The sequence below is a fragment of the Lagopus leucura genome, unplaced genomic scaffold (assembly GCF_019238085.1).
Source record: "Lagopus leucura isolate 7727_CA_CO unplaced genomic scaffold, USGS_WTPT01 Super-Scaffold_100044, whole genome shotgun sequence".
NCBI classification, from domain to species: Eukaryota; Metazoa; Chordata; class Aves; order Galliformes; family Phasianidae; genus Lagopus; species Lagopus leucura.
Genome location: NW_024962291.1, coordinates 1081592 through 1102600, shown reverse-complemented (window position 1 = coordinate 1102600; position 21009 = coordinate 1081592). Strand labels below are relative to the sequence as shown.

Below are 21009 nucleotides of genomic sequence, written 5' to 3'. Positions count from 1 at the left end.
CCAGAAAGTTACTTCACTTGGTTTTTTCACCAGATCAAATGTTATGGGTGTGTACTGCTACAAAACAAACCTCTGGCAATCAGGTCAAGATAAACAGTCATTTCATTACAGCAAGAAAAATCTCAATGTCCTGTAACCCAGCCTCTCCTGACAATCGAGGCAGAATATAAAGCATATATACTGAGGCAGAATATAACACTTGTAATTTCATCCAAATATCAGCCATTTCCAGACAGTAAGTAGCAACGATGTTCTCCTTACCGCTTCAATGCCCGCTCCATAGACTCCTTTTCATGATTCACCTCCCTGATGTACGAGGAAACACGCAGCAGAAACTCCTCAAAATTGGCCAAGAGCTCCGGCCGCTCCTTTCGTAGCCGGGCCCAAAGATCTCGAACCTCGCTAGGACTGGAGCAAGCATACAGGAGAGAAAGAAAGCAAACGAGTTTGTGTCATCTCCTGGATTGTTACTCTAATTCCAGCATGCATTCGGGGGTGGGCAGACTGCCCTTGTCCTGTCACCTCCTCCTGTACACCATACAGCAAAGAGGTTAAAATAAATTGCGAGGTTAAAATGGAGGAGGTCATCTGAAAGACAAAAAGTCACCTAGGAAGCAAATCTGGAACAATTATTTTCCAAGTATTCAGTAATAATACATTTGGTGTCTAAACCAAGATTGGAAGAGATGAACGTTCAGGAAACTCCCACAGCCCAGGGATTTTGGCACATATCACACAGGTGTCACTCTCACACCACGGCAGTACAAGTGGATGCTACTGCCATTCTCTGTCTGTTCATCTAGCAAGTTTGGAAACTAAGTCACAAACTAAAGGAGCAAATTTTTCATGGTGTTACATTATGGATAATGTAACAGTCAAGATCAGATTCAGTCGCAAAACAGTGAAGATCAGATTCCTTCTCCCCCTCTCATTAGCTTCTGTTTCCTGTTAATTCTTTATAACAGCTGCCTCAGCACAAAGGCATGACAGCAACCTCTGAACTCATTGTATAGAACTGTCAAAATGAGGATGAGACTTAACTAACTTAAAGACCGGATGCTTCACAAATTGTTGTAAACAGCACAGGCTACTTAGCCAAAACAATTGTATGGCTTTCACAGTGTCACTCCATCATTTGCAGCATTCAATTTTTCTTCCAAAGTTGTTCAGCATTAAAAGAAGCACGCAGGTGCTTTGCATCACAGTGCATGTGAGACAGCACAATCTGTTTCATGACAGATGCAGCTCTGCAAACAGCAAAGTCCTTGGCTCTCAGCTTCTGTCTCCAATCCTGTTTCCAACCCCTGCTTGGAGCAGAGCTGCTCCCAGCAAACTGGTGCCAACTGCTGTGCTATGAAGCCTGGAGAAAAAAAAAAAGAAAATACCACCACCAACAAAACCCCATTGCCACACAGACTGTGGGACCACCCCAGCTCCAACACATTTGCATCAGTAAGAAGCAACCACAGAAAATGCTTCACTTGGTAAGGCCCTAAAAAAATCTACAGGCTAGCAGCTGGATGACAGTGAGTCTGTAAATTCTACTGAGGCCACAAGTGAGGGTATTGATACCAAATTCCAAAGCTCTGGTGAGCATCTGCTCATTTCAGCTTCTTAACTGTTTTCAAGATCAGCTCAGTCCCCCACAATCCCTTGAGCACACATCTTTCAGGCAGAATCTTAGAGTTAAGATTTTCCAAACATATGTGAACGCTCACAGGACCTCTTGGAACAGACAGAACACACATCCTCCTTACCTTGTCTAACCCTCACATGCTTCTTTTCATCTGTCGCATGCAGATGAGTTTCCACATCAATTGCTACATCTTACAGCTGTGGTATGAACTTAAAGTATGGGAAACAATTTGTGAAAAGCATTGCACTGAAGGTAACTTATAACTGATGAGACAACCCAGACTTCATTACATTTGTTAACAACAAGCATACAAAATAAAAAAAAAAAAAAAAAAAAAAAAAAAAACACCAGCAACAAAGAAAAAAAACAACAAACCAAGGAAGAACTAAGCAGTACTTCAGGAGCAAGCAGCTCAGTTCACCTCCTGGATGTTTGCTGGTACTTTCAAGTTTTGGTACTGCAAGATCAAAACAAGGTAGAGGTAAGGCCACAAGACACCCCTACTTACTCTTCAAACACCTGGGCTGCTCCAAGCTGCTCCATCATGGAGCAGAATCGTTTCTCTTCATCGTCTGCTGGGTCCATGTCATCTGACCAACCTGACTCAAAGGTCTCCTCGTGACTGGAGCGATCTGTCCTTCCAGCCTCTTGACACAAGTCGATTCCTATTAACTTTCCTGAGGAAGGGAAGAAGGAGAAAAAAGTCAAACTGGATGTCACTGCTCTGTGAGAAGCTGCCTGCACTCTACTGTTGTACAATACAGCTCCTAGTCAGTAAAGAGCCTCAGTTCTGACGTGCTGAGTGATGTCAGTGTCCAGTCTGCAATGCTGGGACTGAAACTGGCTTCCAGCCTGACAACAAGCTGTAATGGCTCTGCTCACATCTGTGCTAAAATGACATACCACTCCCAGCCTTGGATCCTCTGTATGTGAAACGTGGCGTTTGGTCATTCCGCTCCTGTGGAGCCATGCTATGAGGATTCAGTTGCCAACGATGCCACAAACCCCCTCTAAGATTGCAAGCCAGGCACTGAACAGCTTCACGCCTCAGTTTCTCAGTTCACAAAAAAGTATCAGGGAGATCATTACCCTTCTCTTCCCTTCCAGGATGCTACATCTGCTCTGATTTACATGCTACAGGACAGACTGCCTCTTGCTGGGACTGTGGAGCGTCTGAACAAAACAAACTTATCCTCTGAACAGCCCTCCAGCCCCATCCCACAGACGTACCAGTTCCAGCTTCCCAAATTCTGTTTCATGCCACAATAGTAACGCCATGAGAATTCCTGCTATGCAAGGCATGTGACGGATACTGTTGTTAGGAACAAATTCTTAAAAGAAACAAATCAAGGAATTCTGCCCAAAGCTCAGGCCCCATCCTGTACACTGAGGTCAGACCTTCACCAGCAGCCACCTTCCCATTCCAAAACGTGTATACCTCTATAACCAAGCAGAAGTGACATCCCAGCCACAGGGCCAGCAACCAGAAATGTTCAGAGCTGCTCTAAGAGGAAAATATTCAAAATCTGTGTACCTCACGTCACTCAATTCTACTGTTTCTTGCCTCTAAATGTCTTCCTTTCCATTAACTACATGCAAGACTGTAAAAAATGCTAAGGTTTAAATGCAAGCTTCTTTTTTCTTCCTGTCATCCTTTCACGCTCAGACAGTGTCCAACACAAGGCAGTTTACCTCACTGCTCCTCTTCCTCCCAGGTGATTACAATCCCCCTGCATCCTTGGCATCTGCTAGAAACCTGCCCACTCAATTCAGCATAAAACATGAGATTTATCTCCATACTGGAAGTAATATGGATGGATGCAGAACAGCTTCATTTCAGCTCTTAAAATGTGTGCTATAAAAAACCTTCAGTGTGGTCAGGCAGGACTAACTCCAGCTTAAAACCTTGAGCAGTTAATTAAGGAAATGGGCTTAGACGGGGCACTTGGGATGTCTACTTTAAATAAAGAGTCATTACCTCTTATAATCTGCCTCCTGCAGCTCGGAAAATTGGGGTAGAGAATGCTGCTAAGATTGTTTTGACACTCTGGAAGGATGTTAGATTGCTTTAAATTGAACATTTAAAATTGCTGCTCTTTTTGTCAGTTGTGGAGAAGCCTCCTGTAACCTGTCAGGGGCCATGCAACGAGCCCTCTCAAGAAGCAGAGCTGACAGCAGCACAGTTCCCAGCTTGAGCTCCTTCTCTTCATCTCCCCCCTGTGCACTCTGACAAGACGACGTAGTATGTGCAATCTCCAATAAAAGAGTTTGTCCTTCCTCTACCTCTGTACAGTCCTTACCTAGTCCCATGCTGAACTCCACAGGTGTCAGGTAACCATTATTATTCTGTTCCAAGCTGTCAAAAACAGTCTCCAGCTGCTCAAGGGTTAGGGGGAGCTCACTCTGAAGCCTCTGCAGACAAAAAAGAATGAACATGATGAAAGCATGACTCAAAGTTTTTCCTGTGACTGCTGCCTCGGCTGTTTCCAGCCTTGGCCTATGGTGCTGTGCCCTTTCAGCACTGCCTCTTGGTTAGGATGAGACAGTATGACAGTACACTCTGTTTGAGCACACTGATAAGGTTTTCAGTTAACAAATGATTCAACCAGGAATGCAGAGAGAGAACTTCTGTCTGTCTGCTAGGACTGCATTGTTATTCCACTACAGTTAAGCAACAGAGATTTGCCTTTGGATTACGTGTGTGGAGCACCTGGTGTAAAAGTTTTCCCAAAGAAATTTCCAAATAACTCAAAGTACAGGAAAAAAACCCATCACTGTCCATTAAAAACATAGATTTAGATAAAGCTTAATAAATATTTATTAACATAGGTATACAAACTTAGGCATCACAAAACAAAGTGAGTCAGCAACTAAGCCAGCACTTGTTTACTCAGCAAGACCTGCCAAATATTAACTACAGATGGAGAAAGAGATGGGAAAGGAGGAAAACACTACACATGTAATCTTCCTGATAAACCACTAAAGCAAAAAGAACAGTGAAAGAGATTCTGTTAACAAACAAAAATTAAAAAAAAAACACATTGTGCCAATGCAAAGTCATAGTTCAGGTCTAACATACTTCTTTTGTGACAAGACCTCAGCTATGACCGAGACAAAATGAAGTTACACAGCCTTTTTCTGAAGACTGAGACTTCTTGTTCCTGTTTATAGTTGTGTTATTTTGTTTTTAAAATAAACAAAAGATTTTTCTCCCCCAGATTTCCCATCCATTGCATGCTTAACGTTTGTACAAACTGTTGCTTTTTATCTATTTATTTATTTATTATTATTTTCCTTAAAAATTTGGATTTGCAGTCCCACTTGTCCCAGGGACTCCCAAGAGGCCCAAGGCCCTTCCTGGATCAGCTGGTTGAGCAGAGCCCAGCTCCCTGAAATCTGAACGAGACAGGTGAGTGTGCATGCACCTTGCCAAAGGTAAGACGTGCCACATTCTCCTCTTTCCTGCCACTCGTGAATTCACAGCTCCTCTCTCACCTGCATGTCCAACTTGGTGATAAAGCCCTTCTCATCCTTGTCACAGAGCTGGAAGAGTTCCCTCGCCTTTTCAAGCATCTCCACCTGCACGTCCTCCAATTCGCTCATTTGGCTGGAAGGAGAAGCACCAGAAGCCACTTCATCTTCCTCGTCCCCCTCCTCTTCTGCTTCCCAGTGGACGCATCCCAGGAGAGATCTCCTCTGGTTCTCCATCTTTTCAATGTCCTTCGCCCCAGGGCAGGGGAAAATGGAAGAGCTGTGGGGCAGGAAAGAGAGAAACCACAGTCAAACACGACCCTCTGCTTCTGACCCATGCACCATCTAGTTACACACCATGCTGGTCTGAAAGAACCAGATGTGTACCACAATTGCAGGCCAGGACAGAGGCAGTAATGAGCAGCGAGGAGGATCTGTGCCTGAGATGGAGGAAAGAGGAACAGGAATGCCTCTCTCAGCCCTCTCCTGCCCAGACCTACAGCTGACCATCCACTTCTGATGTTTTCCCGTGAACACTTCCCAAATACTAATTCCATCCTATTTCATGTTATTACAGCACGTGCACAAAAAAGGTCAGAATATTCCTACACTGGGATATAAGATGGAAAAAAACTAATAAGCTGGGCACTCCTGCCCCTTTTGCCTCTGCTTTGAGAGTTCAAAAGCTGCCAAGCAGAATTTTAATCTGAAACGTTCACATTTGTAGGAAGGAAACCACACAATTACAGAGACATTTCAGATGCCAAAGAAAATAATTCCCATTATTTACAAGTACCCAACACAAAAGGGCTAAGCAGCCCTCTAATAAGCACAGTCCTGGGGCTGTAAAGATGCACACAGCACATCCCCACGCCAACCCACCTTCCGACTTACTGCTCCCACTTAACGCGCTCCAGACAGCTTTTCTTCAGCACCAGCGCCACATTTCTAAGCCTCGCTGCACTGCTTTGAGCTTCTCCTCTTGCAGATCCCTGCTCTGCATTGCAGGGCAGAAGTGAGCTGTGCAAGCAGGCTGCGAGCAGATTTAAACACAGCACTAGCCAAGAGAGCTTGGCTCCTTTTGTTTTTGAAATCACCAAGAAATTAAAAGCCATGTGCAGATGCCATGATAACAAGCAACTTAATTCTGTTTGTACTCTTAATACGCTGGGATGATAAAGAACACGACGGCCTGGAAGAATGTCACATGCAAGACCTGCATGAAACTAATACAAAAGGAGAAGGTGATTATGTGCCGTGCTATGTGACTCCATTCATTACTGCTGGTCCGTGAGCCAGAGGGTTGTTCTGCTTCAAAGAACGAGCAGAATGCTTCACTCCCCCTTTCAAATGGGTAATTCTGCACAGCATCCGTTTAGTGTCACTTGAAAACATATTTGTTTGAAACTCTGCAGATTTCCTGTAAGTTGGTGCTATTATATGTTTCTAGTCAAGCAGTCACCCCTAGAAAGCAACAGACACAGAGCTGGGCCCATGCTTTGGGGAATACTGTAAGGGAAAGAGGGAAGAAAGAGGTGGTGAGGTGGTGGTGGATAGAGGTCTTTCACTCTTTCTTCAAATAAACCCTTCTGTTTAAGCTTCCTTGTATTACTGGGCCAACAGAACAAAAGGTGGAGGCTAAAGCCTGATTCTACTCACTTAGTGGGCAGCCATATTGCTGCCAATGGCAAATCTGTACATGTTAGAAGTCAGAAAGAAACAGAAAGAACATCAGCTTCCTCCTCATACTCAAGTAAAAGTTACAGAATCACAGAATCACAAGGTTGGAAACGACCTGCAAGATCATCTAGTCCAACCAAAGTTGTAAAGTTAGACCTGAAAGAAAATAAAAAAAGAGATCCAAATATCTTTATCTTTTATTACAGGTGATGATGGTGAGTCAGACAGCCCCACCAGTGAACTGTATTTATTGGCTGTCACACGTCGCCTTGCTGAACCCTTCTGACAGACCCATTTCTTCCACAAGTGCACTCAAAGCAAGAGCTGTGACAAGAATGAGGACAAAAAGAAAAAAAAGGAACAGAAAGTGAAACAGCACAAAGAGATACATTTTCTAAAACTTCCCTCTAGATATGTAAGAGGGGCTGATGTGTCTCAGAAGTAAAGATCTTACTTCTTTGCTACGAGCTTCATCAACTTGTAATTCAAAGGCCAGAGCAACCCACATAGATGATGACTCTCACCTCTGCTGCAGCAAACAACAGGTTGTACAAGGAGGATGTTCTGTCCTCCTCAGAATCATTTGCAAGCTGAAATTGGAAACATGATATCCCTACTTCTAGCACCTCCCCACTTTATCAAAAGCCCAACCAAATTGTAGCTCCCAAGCATTAGCAATGGTAAAATCCTCTTCATTAGAAGAGCTGGGAGCCTGACGTGGACAAGAATCTGAAAGGATTTGACTCACTCTTGTAAGAGACCAACCCCATTAATTCAACATTCAGAGCACAGAGTCTCCTGTTCAAGCTGCTCGGAGAGGCCCGAAACCAGATGTGGCTCTCAGTGGCAAGATGGCACTCATAGAAGAACAAAGTTGCAAACATGAGACAGCCTCAGCAAGCAAAACACATGGCAGCTCTCTGATGGGCTCCTCCCCCAGGGTCTCCAGCTGTTCATCTCCATCCCCATGGATGGGGCATTGCACAGTAGAAATGCCGATGAGAGGTGTGAAGCAGATCTCATCTGACCTGCCCCAGTTACAGTTAGTTGCTGCAAACTGCTGGGAAGCAGCTCTATCAGCAAGATGCAGAGTATCACTGAAGGAGACAGAAGAGACAGACAGGTACAGGCACCTAATGCTTTTGGTCTGCCAAACCTGCCATGTTCCACAGGGAGAAGTAATCAAGTCACCTCCCAGTGGCAAAGACCTGTCAGAACTCATTTCTCCAGCTCTCACCTCACAGAACTCATTTCTCCAGGTCCCATCTGGCAGGCAAGACAGCCAATGAGACAATACCAGTTAGGCATTTCCACACACATCTTAGGATCAGGGTAGTGTCTATCTTTTAGGCTATTAATTCCCATCACCACAACATCTGCATTGGGTCACAAGAAAGCCCATCCAGCCCAGACTAACAACTCTTTTCCAGGGTCTGGGAGATCTACTAAAAGATGGAAGTGTTTGAGACCCAAAAGCACCAATGAGCTCCAATTGCAGGGAACCACCTCTGCACATCACATTCTACAGCTTACTCTTCCCTCACAGTCAGCTCTGGTACTGCACAGTCCAGATTTGAGCAGATATCAAGTGTGCAAAAAACCTGATATAGAGCTCAAGAGAGAAAAGACAGTCCTTAGGATCTGTGGATTACAACAGCTACCACCCGTCACGGTGCGTGCTGGGGCCCAGCATGCAGAAATTCATTTGCACCTAGAAGACAACCTTCCTGGTGTGCAGAGCCTGCAAAGCAAACAGATCATCTTGGACAAAGCACAGGAGGAACTTGACTGCCAGTAAGGATAAGGAACACCAGGTGCTTTCTACACAGAGGTAACTCAGACCAGTTTTATGTGCATATTTTAACCTCTCTAGGCATAAACTGTAGTTTGCCTTGCGCAAAGTGGGGCCAGAAAATCAGCTGGATCTGCCAGGCAAGACCTTCAGCTGGGAAATTGCAAGATGAATCTTAATCCTGACTCAATGTGCTATACAGCCCTGGGCAAGGCATGTCACCTGCCCATGCTGGCACTGTCAATCCTCCAATTTGAATCCAATTCTTGTAACAGCTGGCTCTTTATTTTAAAATTCTATTCCTGGAGACTGATAATTACTTGTGAAACTCAAACGTCAGAACAGTTTCAAAGCCTCATAGCTTAAAAAAAGAAACACCTGAACACAGAACTTGAAGGGTTTGCAAGTTTCAGCAAACAGAAGAATGAACACAAGGTGCAATTCCTGGAAAGTGGAAATACTGTTTTCAAGATAGTGTTACAAGGTCATGGTTTCCAATTTATTCTCTCTGAATTCTTATTAGTGTAGCAGCAGAGCTAAAAAGGTAAAGAAAAGTCATGACTCAAACACCACCAACAACCAAGCCCTTATCTGTGACCACGAGCACCGTGTGCACATGACAACTTTGGGGTTTTTCTCAACTTGATGAGGAAAGGAAAGTGGGAAGCACGGCCAAACTCTGCACAGCTGGTCCTCAGGTGACCTCAGTCACAGGCAGGGCACTGTACAGACACTGAACACACAGCATTCCTAGCAGTCCTGCCAGACTGCAGCACAATGAACCTACAGTGAACAAAGGAAAAACTAAGGACGACTGGCTAAGTGGCTTACCAGGATTCTGGTGCAAGGCCAATGCTTGGGGTCTGTAGAGCTATAAAGGAAAGCAGGTTTTTGTGTTCCTGTGCTGCTGCGTATTTGGTGACGCTGTGGTAGTAGGGATTCGTGAAGAAGATTCCTTCTGGGCATATAGTAGGTGTCCAAGGGGCACCACCAAACAAAGAAAACAAAGTGGTCAGATCATCACTGGAAATTTCCCAGAGGAGATCCTGCACATCTCTGCCTAAGGCAACGTTATTAGAAACATAAAAACCCCACCCTGGTACAAAAGCTGAACGCATAAGCCGGTTGCTGAAACAGATCGGAAGGACACACACCCATGAGAAAGAGTTACACAGCACTGAAGGGAGCCACAGAAATGACAGAAAAATGTTTTTAGGGGGCAGTGAGGTGCCACAGGCTGGGCCACATGCTCTCCAAGCTGCTTTGCAGGATCAGTCCCAGCCAAGGAGACCACGCAGCAGCAAATACAGGCTGATACAAAAGCACTTAAGGAATTCAGAGGTGTCCTTCAGCTGATTGCACTTTTGATGCATACACCAGATGAGGCAGACTTGCTCCCACATCCCAGAGGATGTTACACAAAGAGAGGAGAAGAAGGGCCATGGTGAGGTGTTTCTGCAGCAGAAGCCTGTTGCTCCAGCCCATAGCAGATACAGAGCAGGAGCACACCCAGATCACAAAATCATAGTCACCAAGGCTGAAAAGACCTCTAAGATCACCAAGTCCAACCATCGACCCACCCCCACTATGCCCACTGATCACGTCCCTCAGTGCCACATCCACACGGTTCCTGCTCATCTCCAGGGACAGTGACTCCACCAGCCCCTGGGCAGCCAGCACCACCACATCACTGCTCTTTTGGAGAAGAGATAATATCCAACCTGAACCTCCCCTGGTGCAACTTAGAGCCATTACCTCTTGTCCTAAAGATACCGAAGCGTTTACTCGCTCATGGACTGGAAGCATTAGTCAGGAGCAGCTGCGTAACAAGGAGGATTTAAAAGAAAAGGGCAGCAAAAGCTTATGGGCTCTTATATCACTCTGAATCAAACATCTGCCAGTTGCTGTTTACTCTATCTTCCCTTCTCTCCTGCTCTTTTGAAAGCCAGTAAGGCTTTCAAAAACAGTAAAAAAAAAAAAAAGAAAGAAAAAAAAGCACTGTAAGAACAGTGCTTCTAGTAGGACAAACACCTCTATAGATGAGTAGGCTCTCGGATTTTATAGCACTGTGAGATTCAGTGATCTCACATATTGACTATGACCATCATTACTTACACATACTTATAACACATACCCTCATTACACGCAAAAAGCACGTATTTGGACTGCATTACAGCCAGACAAGCCTCTCTGATTAGGTGAATGTAAAGGAGAAACGAGCCTTGCCAGAGAACACTGATCTCCATGTCAAACATGCTTCCATGCAGGCTAAATTTCCAAGAGTTGCTCCAAGACACTGCGCATTCATTTGCTGGAAATTGTTGTAAAAAGCTCTGCCACAGCTTTCCCTGAGAAGGCTGGGAGAAAGCAGGAAGAAAAGTTCCCTCTCAGCATACTTTGTATAAAATTAATTTTAATCTTTCCCTTCTTGTAGGAAATTCGCTTCCATTGTTTGGGATCTGTTTGGGTGGTTGTTGGGTTCTCCCTTCCCAAAAGGAATGGCAGGAAAAGAAATACGTTGAAAAATTAGAAAAACATCAATTGTTTTATAAGGTTTTTTTTTCTTTAAAAGTTAAGAGAACCCATACACACCCTGGGCTGTGAGCCTGCAATCAGGTGTAATATCTGGTACACACTCTCTCTCTCTTTTAATTGCCTCCACTTGATTGTACGCCTTTAAGGAAATAGGAACGAATCCAGGAACCTTTGTGTTGTTTATTCAGTGGGAGATTAGCCCAGTTTGATAGCTTTGAGCTAACCCACACTGCACTATCAGCAGATGACTTCATTATGGGACATGCCATCAAGATAAAGAGGTATATCCCAGAACCATGGACTGCTGGAATGGGCTCTGTCATGCTGAGCAGGGTGTTCAAGGACATACTCTGCTGCTTTGCACCATTTCCCTCAAAGATCAGAGAGAAATTCTTCTTCATGACTTACCATACCAACTTGCTGAACTTTGTCAAAAAAATTATGCCACAAAGAAACCCACTGCACGAAGACCCTACGCCCCTATCTGCACAGAGAAGCTGGCACCAGTTCTCTATTTCCAGCCGTGAGTGCCATGAACTTCTCAAAGCTGCACTCACCACTGCTTTCTGAGCTTCACAATTCAACAGCACAACGGAAAGCAGTGACACACACCAAGAACTGTCAGAGCAACCCCTCTGCAATAGACAGGTATCCTCGCCATCCCCAAACAAGATCATCTCCCCCAGAAAGTGCCACAAAGGCTGTGCCTCTGTAGCACCCACACACCATTCCTCAGCTAGCACAAACCAAGGACACTTCACAGCTGTCCCACTGGCAGCGTCACAGTGCTGGCACTGCAAACACGGAGGGCGTGTGTTTGCTCTGGAACTGCTCCTGTTAATTGGGGTTTTGGCTTTGTTGGCTTGTTTGTCTTGGGGAGCGGGAGAGAAAGCATCAGTTTTTCCTCTAACAATATTTGGGCCCTGAGTTAATTCCCAGCAATTAAAACCAAAATCCGAACCACATTTTTTCCATTAACATCTAATGGTCTAGGATGTGTCAATGAAGCTAGCGTGCAGCAGATTTTCCACAAAATAAAGTAAAGCCTGCAGTAAGACATGACAAATAGCAACAGCTAGTTTAGAAACAACTTATTTTTACAAATTCCTTCATTTGAAAAGGCTAACAAGTTTCCTTTTTTTTTTTTTTTTTTTTTTTTTTTTTTAATGAAACAAAACAGAACAGGGCAACATCTCAAACAGTGCAACACCAGGATTTATCTCATATACCACAAAGGCAGAGGAATGGAAAAACCCCACAGTATTATGCCCTTTGGCATCGAGAAGAACTCATTGTATTTCCAAAGACTGGAGATCATTCTGCACATCCACAAAGGACACAATTAGCTAGGAGAAAGTAAATATCATTCACTTAGTCAAGTAGAAAAGGCCCTGAGCAGTATCAGATTTCCTGCTGATGCCACTGCTGTTAATGTTCTACCACAAGTATGTGGTTGCTAGAGGACAAGAGCAATCCACTCAAGAACTGTAGTTGAGAAAGATGGGATTTTTTAATTGCAGAGAGATAATATAGCCTTTATTCACCAGCTGAGTCCTCGTAACAGTATTGCGAAACTGAAGGCACACACTGCTCTGAGTACAGCAATTAGTAGAGAGGTTCCATGTGTTTATATCAAGTATGCTCTCCACATGTGCTCTGCCCTATTGGTGATACCTACAGATACAGGATACAGGAAGAGAAGATATAGGAAAAATAGGTAAGAAGACAGAGGACTTGGCACTCAACATCAGACATGTTGGATTGCTTCCGATTTGAGCTGAAAACCAAGCAAGGAGAGCCCCATCAAAGCAGATCCCCTGACTCCTCCTCTACTCCCACGGCTGCTTGGCTGCCAGCAAGGCCCCACAGAAAAGAAGCTTCGGGCCTAAGGTGGCATTCAAAGCTCTGCAAATAATCTTTTCAGGAAATGACACAATTCCAGAGCAGCTCCTCAGCTTGTTGAACTGAACATCACCAGTGACTGCCTCAGAGCTGCCTCACCTGCCCCTTGAGCAAAGCAAAGTGTGTGCAGAGCAGGTTGTACCTGCAATAGCAACCAGAAGCCAGAGCGATCCCACCAGATTCATGCCACCTGGCCATGCCAGGTGCAAAGACCAGAAGTGAAGAAAGAGCTACATCTTCATTGATCAAGATCCCTGATCCAGAAATTAATGGTACGCAAAGAACAACTGACAGCCTCATGCAGTCCAGAGCTCCCAAATCACACATGGATGAAACACCAGACCACCCAGCCCACTTTTGAAATAGGAATTCTGCAGCTGGATAGAGCACCCTCTCACACTGTGTACTGAGGAATTTTGAGAGCAATTTCTCCTCCACCTGAGCCAGCAAGATCTCTGGGGCACCTGAACAGCACTTATTTAGAGCTACAGCTGCAGGGGGATGCATGAAGTTAAGCCTTTTTTCCTCATCTCCAGTGTCTCTTGAGAACTGGACAAGAATGATCTCACCACTGTGATTGCTTCTGGCTTGCAAGCTGGCAACAGGACAGGGAGAGAAGTTTCACCTCACTACAGTGAATCTTCAAGATGCCTTAAGGGATTAAAAAAAATACATAAAAAGCAAGATTACTCGGCAGGAATGAGCAGGGAGAAGGTTTCTAGACAGCAATTCCCCAGAGAAGCCTCTCCTGCAGCTGCTGCTCCATCGGTTTCACCCACGAGCAACGTACGGGAGCCACGGACAGTCTGACCTTTCTGCAAATGTATTCAAACAAACACAGCTGAGGCAGCTGGGTGAAGCCAATCATGAGAAGACAATTAACCCGATCTCTGCCTCACTGAAATGGCCGCAGTACCGCTGTACAGCGCTCAGTTACCTGTCAGTGGGGATCCTCCCAGCTAACAGCAGCAGGCAGCAGCACTTGAAGCAAACTCAGAAGCTGATGCTGTCTAAGAGGTGCTTATGTCAGCTCTCTTTGTTTAGGTGCTCTGTCTGCTTGGGAAAATGAAAATTACTGAGGGGAAATCTTCCCTCCTTTGTTGAAAGCTGTGGTCAGGTCAGAAGCCCACAGCAGCAGCACTGACACGGGCTGCAGAAAATAGGGGGTAAGAGGAGAGCATAGGTGAGGTGGTAGAAAACTTCCTAACAAATGTTTTTAGAGATAAATTCTGTTTTCACAAAGTATTTAGGAAAAAAGTCCTTAGTATTCAATCCAACCAGATGAGTACAGCTGTACTCAGAAAACACCACGATCACACATACTCTAAGAAGTACTTTTTCTCTCCTTACTCCTGACAATGCAATGCAGCCATAGCAGTGGTATTCTAAACCCACAGCTCCAAAACCAACTGGTCAACAGCATAGGTTAAACAACCTGCAGAACTACATCAAAATGAGAGCACATACCTTCAGTTCAACACTTGCAAAGACACTGGGTAACCCAACCTGAAAAATTCACCACCTGTTAATCAAGCATCTCCAACTCCTCAAAGCCGATCCCTGCATTCTCCCTCTGCCACAGGAAGGCAGGAAACCAGAACAAAAAGTTCTTAGGCAGAAACTCTGCTGAGACTCAGCAGCTGTGACCTCCTCCAGCCTTCCTTCCCTCAATTCCTCCTCCAAGAGTGACTTTCCATTCCCTACCAAGTTCCATAACCCCATGTTTTCTCTGTGGCTGTCCCCAAGTACCTCCAGGAGCAGGATGGTTTTGCTTCCTTTCCCTGAAGCCAGCAGTAGTCCACACCAAAAAGCAAAGGAAGAAATAACACTGCCACTGTACACAGAGTATCTGAGCAGGTCCCAGCAGGAGGTGTGGTTTGCAGAGCTCCCACTGCATCCCGTCCCCTTTCCAATCCAGGCTGGCTAGCAGCAGTCAGTGCAGAAAAGGCACAAGGAACGCTGCCATTACATCCCCAGGGTAAATTCCTCATAATCCTGCCTCATGCACAGCTGTGAAGGGGAAGGGCTTGTTCCTAAGTTGCCTTAGGCAAGAGGGGAAGAAATGGGAAGGAAGCAACAATCTCTCATCTGTGCTGTAAGGTCACATCAGCACAGCTGGAGCTCCGCGAGGCAGGCATGCAGCTTGCTGTCCACCCCACTTCAACAAGAGCAGGGCTGGAAACTGTCCCTGTGAGTCCTACCTCAAACCTGATGCCACTGACTTATTACTGCACTGCTTGTCTCACAGAGAGAAGCAAGAAAGCATAGGGAAAAGGAGAGGTAAACCAGGATCCTCCAGCTGGCATCTGAGGAGCAGAGACTTCATCAGGCTGCAAACAGCAAAGAGAGCAGCTCCCAGGAGCAAGATATTAAAGATCTGCAAGAGGCAAAGGTTAAGATGGGACATTCCTCACAGTTTTCTTCCACTAGAGAAGGGCAGCAAGAATGACCACGCACTCTTCCGGGCAGGCTCTGGCTGCGTAGTCAAAGCAAATAAAAATCAGACCAAGTGCGTTACCTGCCTCTGAGCAGGGGAATGTACTCACCATTCTGTTTATCGTTGCTGCAGAGATGCTTAACACTGACCTGTGGTCTCAGCCTGCACACCTCGTGTCAGCTGGGATGCTGCTAAGCAGCACAGAGAAGGAAAAGAGCTGCCCTTCTGTGCCTCACAGCCTGCCCTGCCTCTCATCTCCTCCTGCAGGCCCTTATAAAGCTTCTCCAAGTACTGACCGCAGCAACGAGCTCATTGAACAAACAAATAAGGTGTTTTGGAGCCACTTCAATGAATCTTTAGCACTATGCAGGTAAAGGTCAAGGAAAGCAAAAACTTATGGTTCCCATAGAAATGCTAATCCAACCATAGTGTGTATCCTTTGTATTTAAACGGTACACAGCTGCAAAGAAAAAGCCTTCATCCTCTGATGCCAGCAAGGTTTTGATTTAGCAAAGACACTCCACTACCACCCCCCCACTCCTTTATTTTTCAGAGAAGTGGATTTACAGATCAAATTGGATTAGAACAATCTTAGCATCATTACAGCCTCCCTAATACTTCAGGAAGCAGTGAGGGCTCTCAAGCATGATTACAGACTGAATGCCGTGTGCCCAACCTGAACAGAGAGGGACACAGGCATCAGAATGGGGTGAGTCACCAAACCACAGTCTGCCCTGATCCTGTGCTTGGGTGCAGCAGGGAAGTGGCAAGGAGAGAGGACAACCAACAAATCCCTACACATCCAAAAATAATGCTTTTTATGGACTTTGAACTTTGAAAATAGTTACATGTACAGAGCTATTTCATTATAAATGTATCTTTTTTGAATAATTAATGTACCAGAGTGGTTTATCTTTTTAACATTTTCTAGATGCCTGGAAAGTGTCAAAAGATCATGCACTGTCAAAATCAAGTCCATAAAAAGGGGATAATCAGTCCACTGCTACCTGCTTCTTTGATATCCCTTTGAAGGATATCAATTTAAATACCTCCTGCCTAGGATCCCAGCTGTACAAGTTTGCAGACAGGAGAGGAGCAACTTCACCACGGAAAGGTGGAGGAAAAGGAAAAACAAAATGAAGAGAAATGTGACATGTGCACATATAGATTTTTTTTTCATTTGAATATATGCACTGCACACTTTTTTCCATACTAATATCACTCAGTGAATCTTTTGAGCCAGTGCTGTATTCCGCTCTATTCTGTCAGAGCAGTTCTCTCCCTGCTGCAGAAGCAGAGTTTGCTGAATGCAGTTTCTCTTCCTGTGTGCAGATGACATGGGAAGAGAACAGTATGTACAACTCAACTGGATTAGTGGTATGCATTCAAAACTGTGCCTGAAGTGCAGGAAACTGCTGAGAGTAAGACTGTGCAAGTACAGAAAGACAGGGTTGCTTACTTCCTTACCTGGGGGTCTATTCTTCAATACCAAGGACCCATCAAGAAGAGTCAGACCCATAACGATTGCCATACATCATAAGGGGAAAGCAGTACCCAACCTCAAGCTGGTGAGAACTCTTTATAGGATCACCATGAATGATGCACTGCCTCGTTAACCTCTCTCCAGCATAAATCTGTGTATTGCTGTGCTCTCTGACGAACCTCTGAAATCTTATCTTTATACTTTACATAAAACCTGCACCACTCTGCCCAGCATGAGTAACTACAAGTGGTGCTTTTGCATGCAGCAGCTTAGAACAAGCAGCCAGATTTGCATAGGAAGCAGAAGATATTTTGTGCTGTAGTTAAAGCATTAAACCAAAGGGTTTTGTGCATCTGTACTGGAGCAGAGGATTACTCCTCAGGTTTCAGGCTGGCAGAAACATTGCCAGCTCTTGTAAGAGGTAAAAAGGGTGAGGAGGAATGAAGGGAGCTCTCAAGCACAGAAGCAAAGTGTGAAATGGAAGAAACATGCATCTGCAGGGACATCTGCATTCTTTATTCCTCCAATAAATTTGAATTCCTTTCCAAGCTCCCATGATATCAGGCAGAAGGGCACAGCTCAGGACAACAGACCCTTTGACCTCCAAGAATTGGGGAACTGAAGAGAAGAACAAGCCCTTAGCCCTGCCAGACCTTCATGGCAGCTCAGAGGACACCAAGCTCTGCAGACCCATGGAGCTGCAGCACCTCCAACCCCAGCAGACAGACATGGGAGCTCCCAACTCCATGCCTTCTGCTTGTAGAGCAACCAGATGGCCACTCCTCCACACTCACCATCCCCTTGGGCACAAACACATGTACCTTCCCTCTGAGGCTCCAGTGTCAGGGCTTCATGTCTTGGAGAGGAGAGGTGAGGTCTGGTTGCTCCTCCAGGCTGCAAACTCAGCTGTGCCTGCCAAGGGGAACAAGGACTCGGTCACGCTGTGTCTTATCTCAGTGATGACGCCTACCTTCCTCCTTGGGCAAAGCTCAGCAGCTGCCCAGGAGAGCAGCTGGCCCAATGCCTGCTACCAGGTCTCAGCCTCAGGTGATTCACAGTGGAGAGGGATGGACAGCTCTGCTGGCCAACCCGTCCCACCTGAAAAACGGCATGGGTATTTGCATTTAGTCCATATGCCTGGGTTAAGTGCAAGTCACTCTGAGCAATATTTACACATCCCATTCCCTCACCTCAGCTCCTCCCAGCACAGCACACTGCTCACTTTCTCTGAACACAGCCCTTGTAGCAGGTAAGGCTCAGCCCAGCTCAAGTCAGCTGAGAGTCAGACCATAGGGAAAGATCTACCGATGCCATTCTGACAGCACAGTCACCTTCAATTCCAATCCTGAGCAAAGGAAATTGTTTTCTTCATGTGGGAACAGTGGGTAGCTGAAAGAACTGCTTTGACTTGAAGGTGGTCTGCTGAAGGCTACAGAATCATTAGATTGGAAAAGACCTCTAAGATCATCCAGTCCAACCTCCAGCCCAGCCCCATCATGCTGGCCATGTTCCTCAGTGCCACATCTCCACAGATCCTGAACAACTACAGCACAGTGACTCTACCACCTGCCTAGACAGGCTGTCCCAATTCTCCCTTCCCAGGGGCTGGAGAGTGTGCAGCCATAACAGGATTTCCGCCAGCTTTGTTTCCCTGCTTTCAGGGAAGCACAGTAGATAGCAAAGGCAGCGCCATGCAGTTGCAATCAGCTAGCACAGACTTCTGGAAGCTCCCTGTACATCCCTTCGCTCAGCCTCACACACTTCTCTTAACTGCTTTACTACATCCTAAGCATGGGTCACTGACACTGCATAGTCTGTGTGACATATGTGAGCAGCTGGCATTTTTTTTCTTATGCCACAGAGATACCAGTCATCTGATGCTACCATTGTTGATTCTTTCCCTTAAATGTCTGTCTGATGATATGTAAATATGTAAGGCTGACAGACATGAGCACATGGCATGAGCAGAGCACAGTGTGCTTCATCTTGCAGCAGAACATTTAGTGACCCAACCTCAGTACTCCCCATGCAGCTGCAGAGGTCAGGTTTGCTTGGCAAAACTATAATTAGAGCCACACACAGGGAAATCCATCAAAAGTCAGCAAGAAAATTAAAGCTTTAGGATGCAGAAAGGGGAAAAGAGAAAGTGCTGGAAAAAAATATTGAGAAAAGCAATGACAGCAACACTGTGCATCTCCCCTTGGAGCTGCTGGGCCATGCACTACCTTAGAGGGAGCACAGTGACAGAGGACAAAGCCTCACTGATTGCTTCAGTACTGCTCCTTGGATGCTTCAAAATGGGTCATTCTGGATTCCGATGTCTGAAGCAAAGCGAGTGTTTTAAAACTTTAGTCCTTATGCAGACAGCAAGCAAAGGCACTGGCAAGAGCAGGAAAGACATTGCACAGCTCCGTGAAGAAAACAGAAGTACTACAGCTGAAACCTCTTATCACTGCCTCTAATGTCAAGCTGAGCTCGTGGGAGCAGGCAAAGAGGTGGGAGGATTCCATCTCCAGCACAGCCACATCGAGTCAAAAATATTTAGGCAGTGAATAATACGTGAGCTGCATTATGGAAACCCATCCTGGTTTACTACACATGGGGATCAATATCTGTAAAGCTCTCTGACCATGAAGAACACTGTGCTGGGAGCTGTGTCCATTTGATTTATGTTACTTGTGTACTGAACCTCATCCCATCGGGTCACTCCTGAGGCAGCCAGGATTACAGCACTGCCTGCGTGCTGCTGAAGACAACTGCATGTGGACTCCTCACCTGCAATAACATCACCAGATCAAGGCATGATACAGCCTCAATTCACAACACATATCAAATTAGGTTTGGGAGGAAAAAATCTTTTCATTTGCCAGATCAAACTGCCTGGAGAAAGGACAGCCAGGCTGATTCCCTATCAGACGTAGAACAGAGGGTTTCCATAGCTCTCAGCAGACAGATACGCTCATACGTATACAACTTTATGTGATACACAGAAACAGGCAGCTCTAGAAGATGAAAAGTAAGATAGGAATTGCTCCTGAAGCTGCTCAGAGCAAGGCTAAAAGCCAGCAGCTCCCGTTACGCATAACATCCACCAGCTCCATCGGAACAACCAAGGATTCAGTGGGTCAGTTTTCAACTGGGAAACTGCACTTTGTTTACCCGGCTCCTTAGGCTGCTCCCGACACAGCCACGTCTCCGGCTGAGGGGGGCAACTGCCCAGCAGGAAGCGCTACAGGAAGGATCTGAGGTTCCGCACACGAGTTCACCGAAGGGCATCCCACTCTCAAGGGACATTAAAGAAAACGGCTAGAGGAGCTTCGGCGTCTCTCCCAAAGAGGAGAGGCGGCACGGAGGCCCTCGGCGCCACCACGCACCGGATCTGGGCCAGAAGGCGCAGAGGATGCAGAGAGTTCCCTGAGCAGAGGATGCGCGGAGTCCAGCGCTGCGTGCCCCTGTCTGAGAGAGGCACCTGAGGCCACCTGGGAGCGCTCCCCACACACTGCCGGAGCCGCAGCTCACCCAGCAGAGCTGCTCGGAGGGAACGCGCGCCCATAGCCGTCTTTCAGCTAGCGGCAGCTAGAGAAGGGGGACGCTCTGAAGGAACGAGCGCGCTCAGACAGACAGCTCACAGCTGAGGGGCTCCGCACCCCGGCCTCACAAAATGGCGGGCGGGGGGCGGCCGCCCCGGCACCACACGTCGTCCCAGTACCACACACCCCCCGACACCGGGCAGGCTACAGGGCAGGCGTCGGCTCCGTCCGCACCGCGAAGCCCCCGCACCGCCCCGCACAGCCCCGCTTACCCGTCTTGGCCGAGGAGGAGCAGAGCGGGCACCTGCTGCCGCTCCACAGGGCGACAGCGGAGCCGCGGGAGCGCAGGAAACGCTCGTCCCGCCGGACGGAGGGAGCTGCGCCCCGGCCCGGGGGCGGCAGGTGGGGCTGGGGGCTGTGCTGCCCGCCGCCGCCAGGCCCCGAGCGGAGTTAAAGGCGACGCCGGCACAGCCGGGCTGATTCGTGGCGGAGATAAAAACTTGCAGCGCAACGGCCGCTATTCGTAGCAGCTGAGTATGATCT

At 46.5% G+C, this 21009-nt stretch overlaps 1 protein-coding gene across 7 annotated transcripts in view; it reads right to left on the bottom strand.

Annotated features, from left to right (window-relative positions):
* The window catches only part of CRACR2B (calcium release activated channel regulator 2B), a 41455-nt gene extending 20608 nt beyond the window's left edge, over positions 1–20847 (bottom strand). For 2 of the 7 annotated variants that reach the window (XM_042884627.1, XM_042884628.1), the window contains exons 1-6: positions 20739–20846; positions 17731–17848; positions 5132–5387; positions 3937–4048; positions 2145–2313; positions 262–408 (exon numbers count right to left, since the gene is read on the bottom strand). In XM_042884627.1, coding sequence (XP_042740561.1) covers positions 262–408; positions 2145–2313; positions 3937–4048; positions 5132–5387; positions 17731–17753 — 707 coding nt within the window. In that variant the 5' untranslated portion in view covers positions 17754–17848; positions 20739–20846. Of the gene's footprint in view, positions 1–261; positions 409–2144; positions 2314–3936; positions 4049–5131; positions 5388–14765; positions 14910–15562; positions 15711–17730; positions 17849–20738 lie in introns of those variants that run through there. The other 5 variants (XM_042884629.1, XM_042884631.1, XM_042884630.1 and 2 more) reach the window with 5 other exon arrangements.
* Positions 20848–21009: the final 162 nt, after the last annotated feature.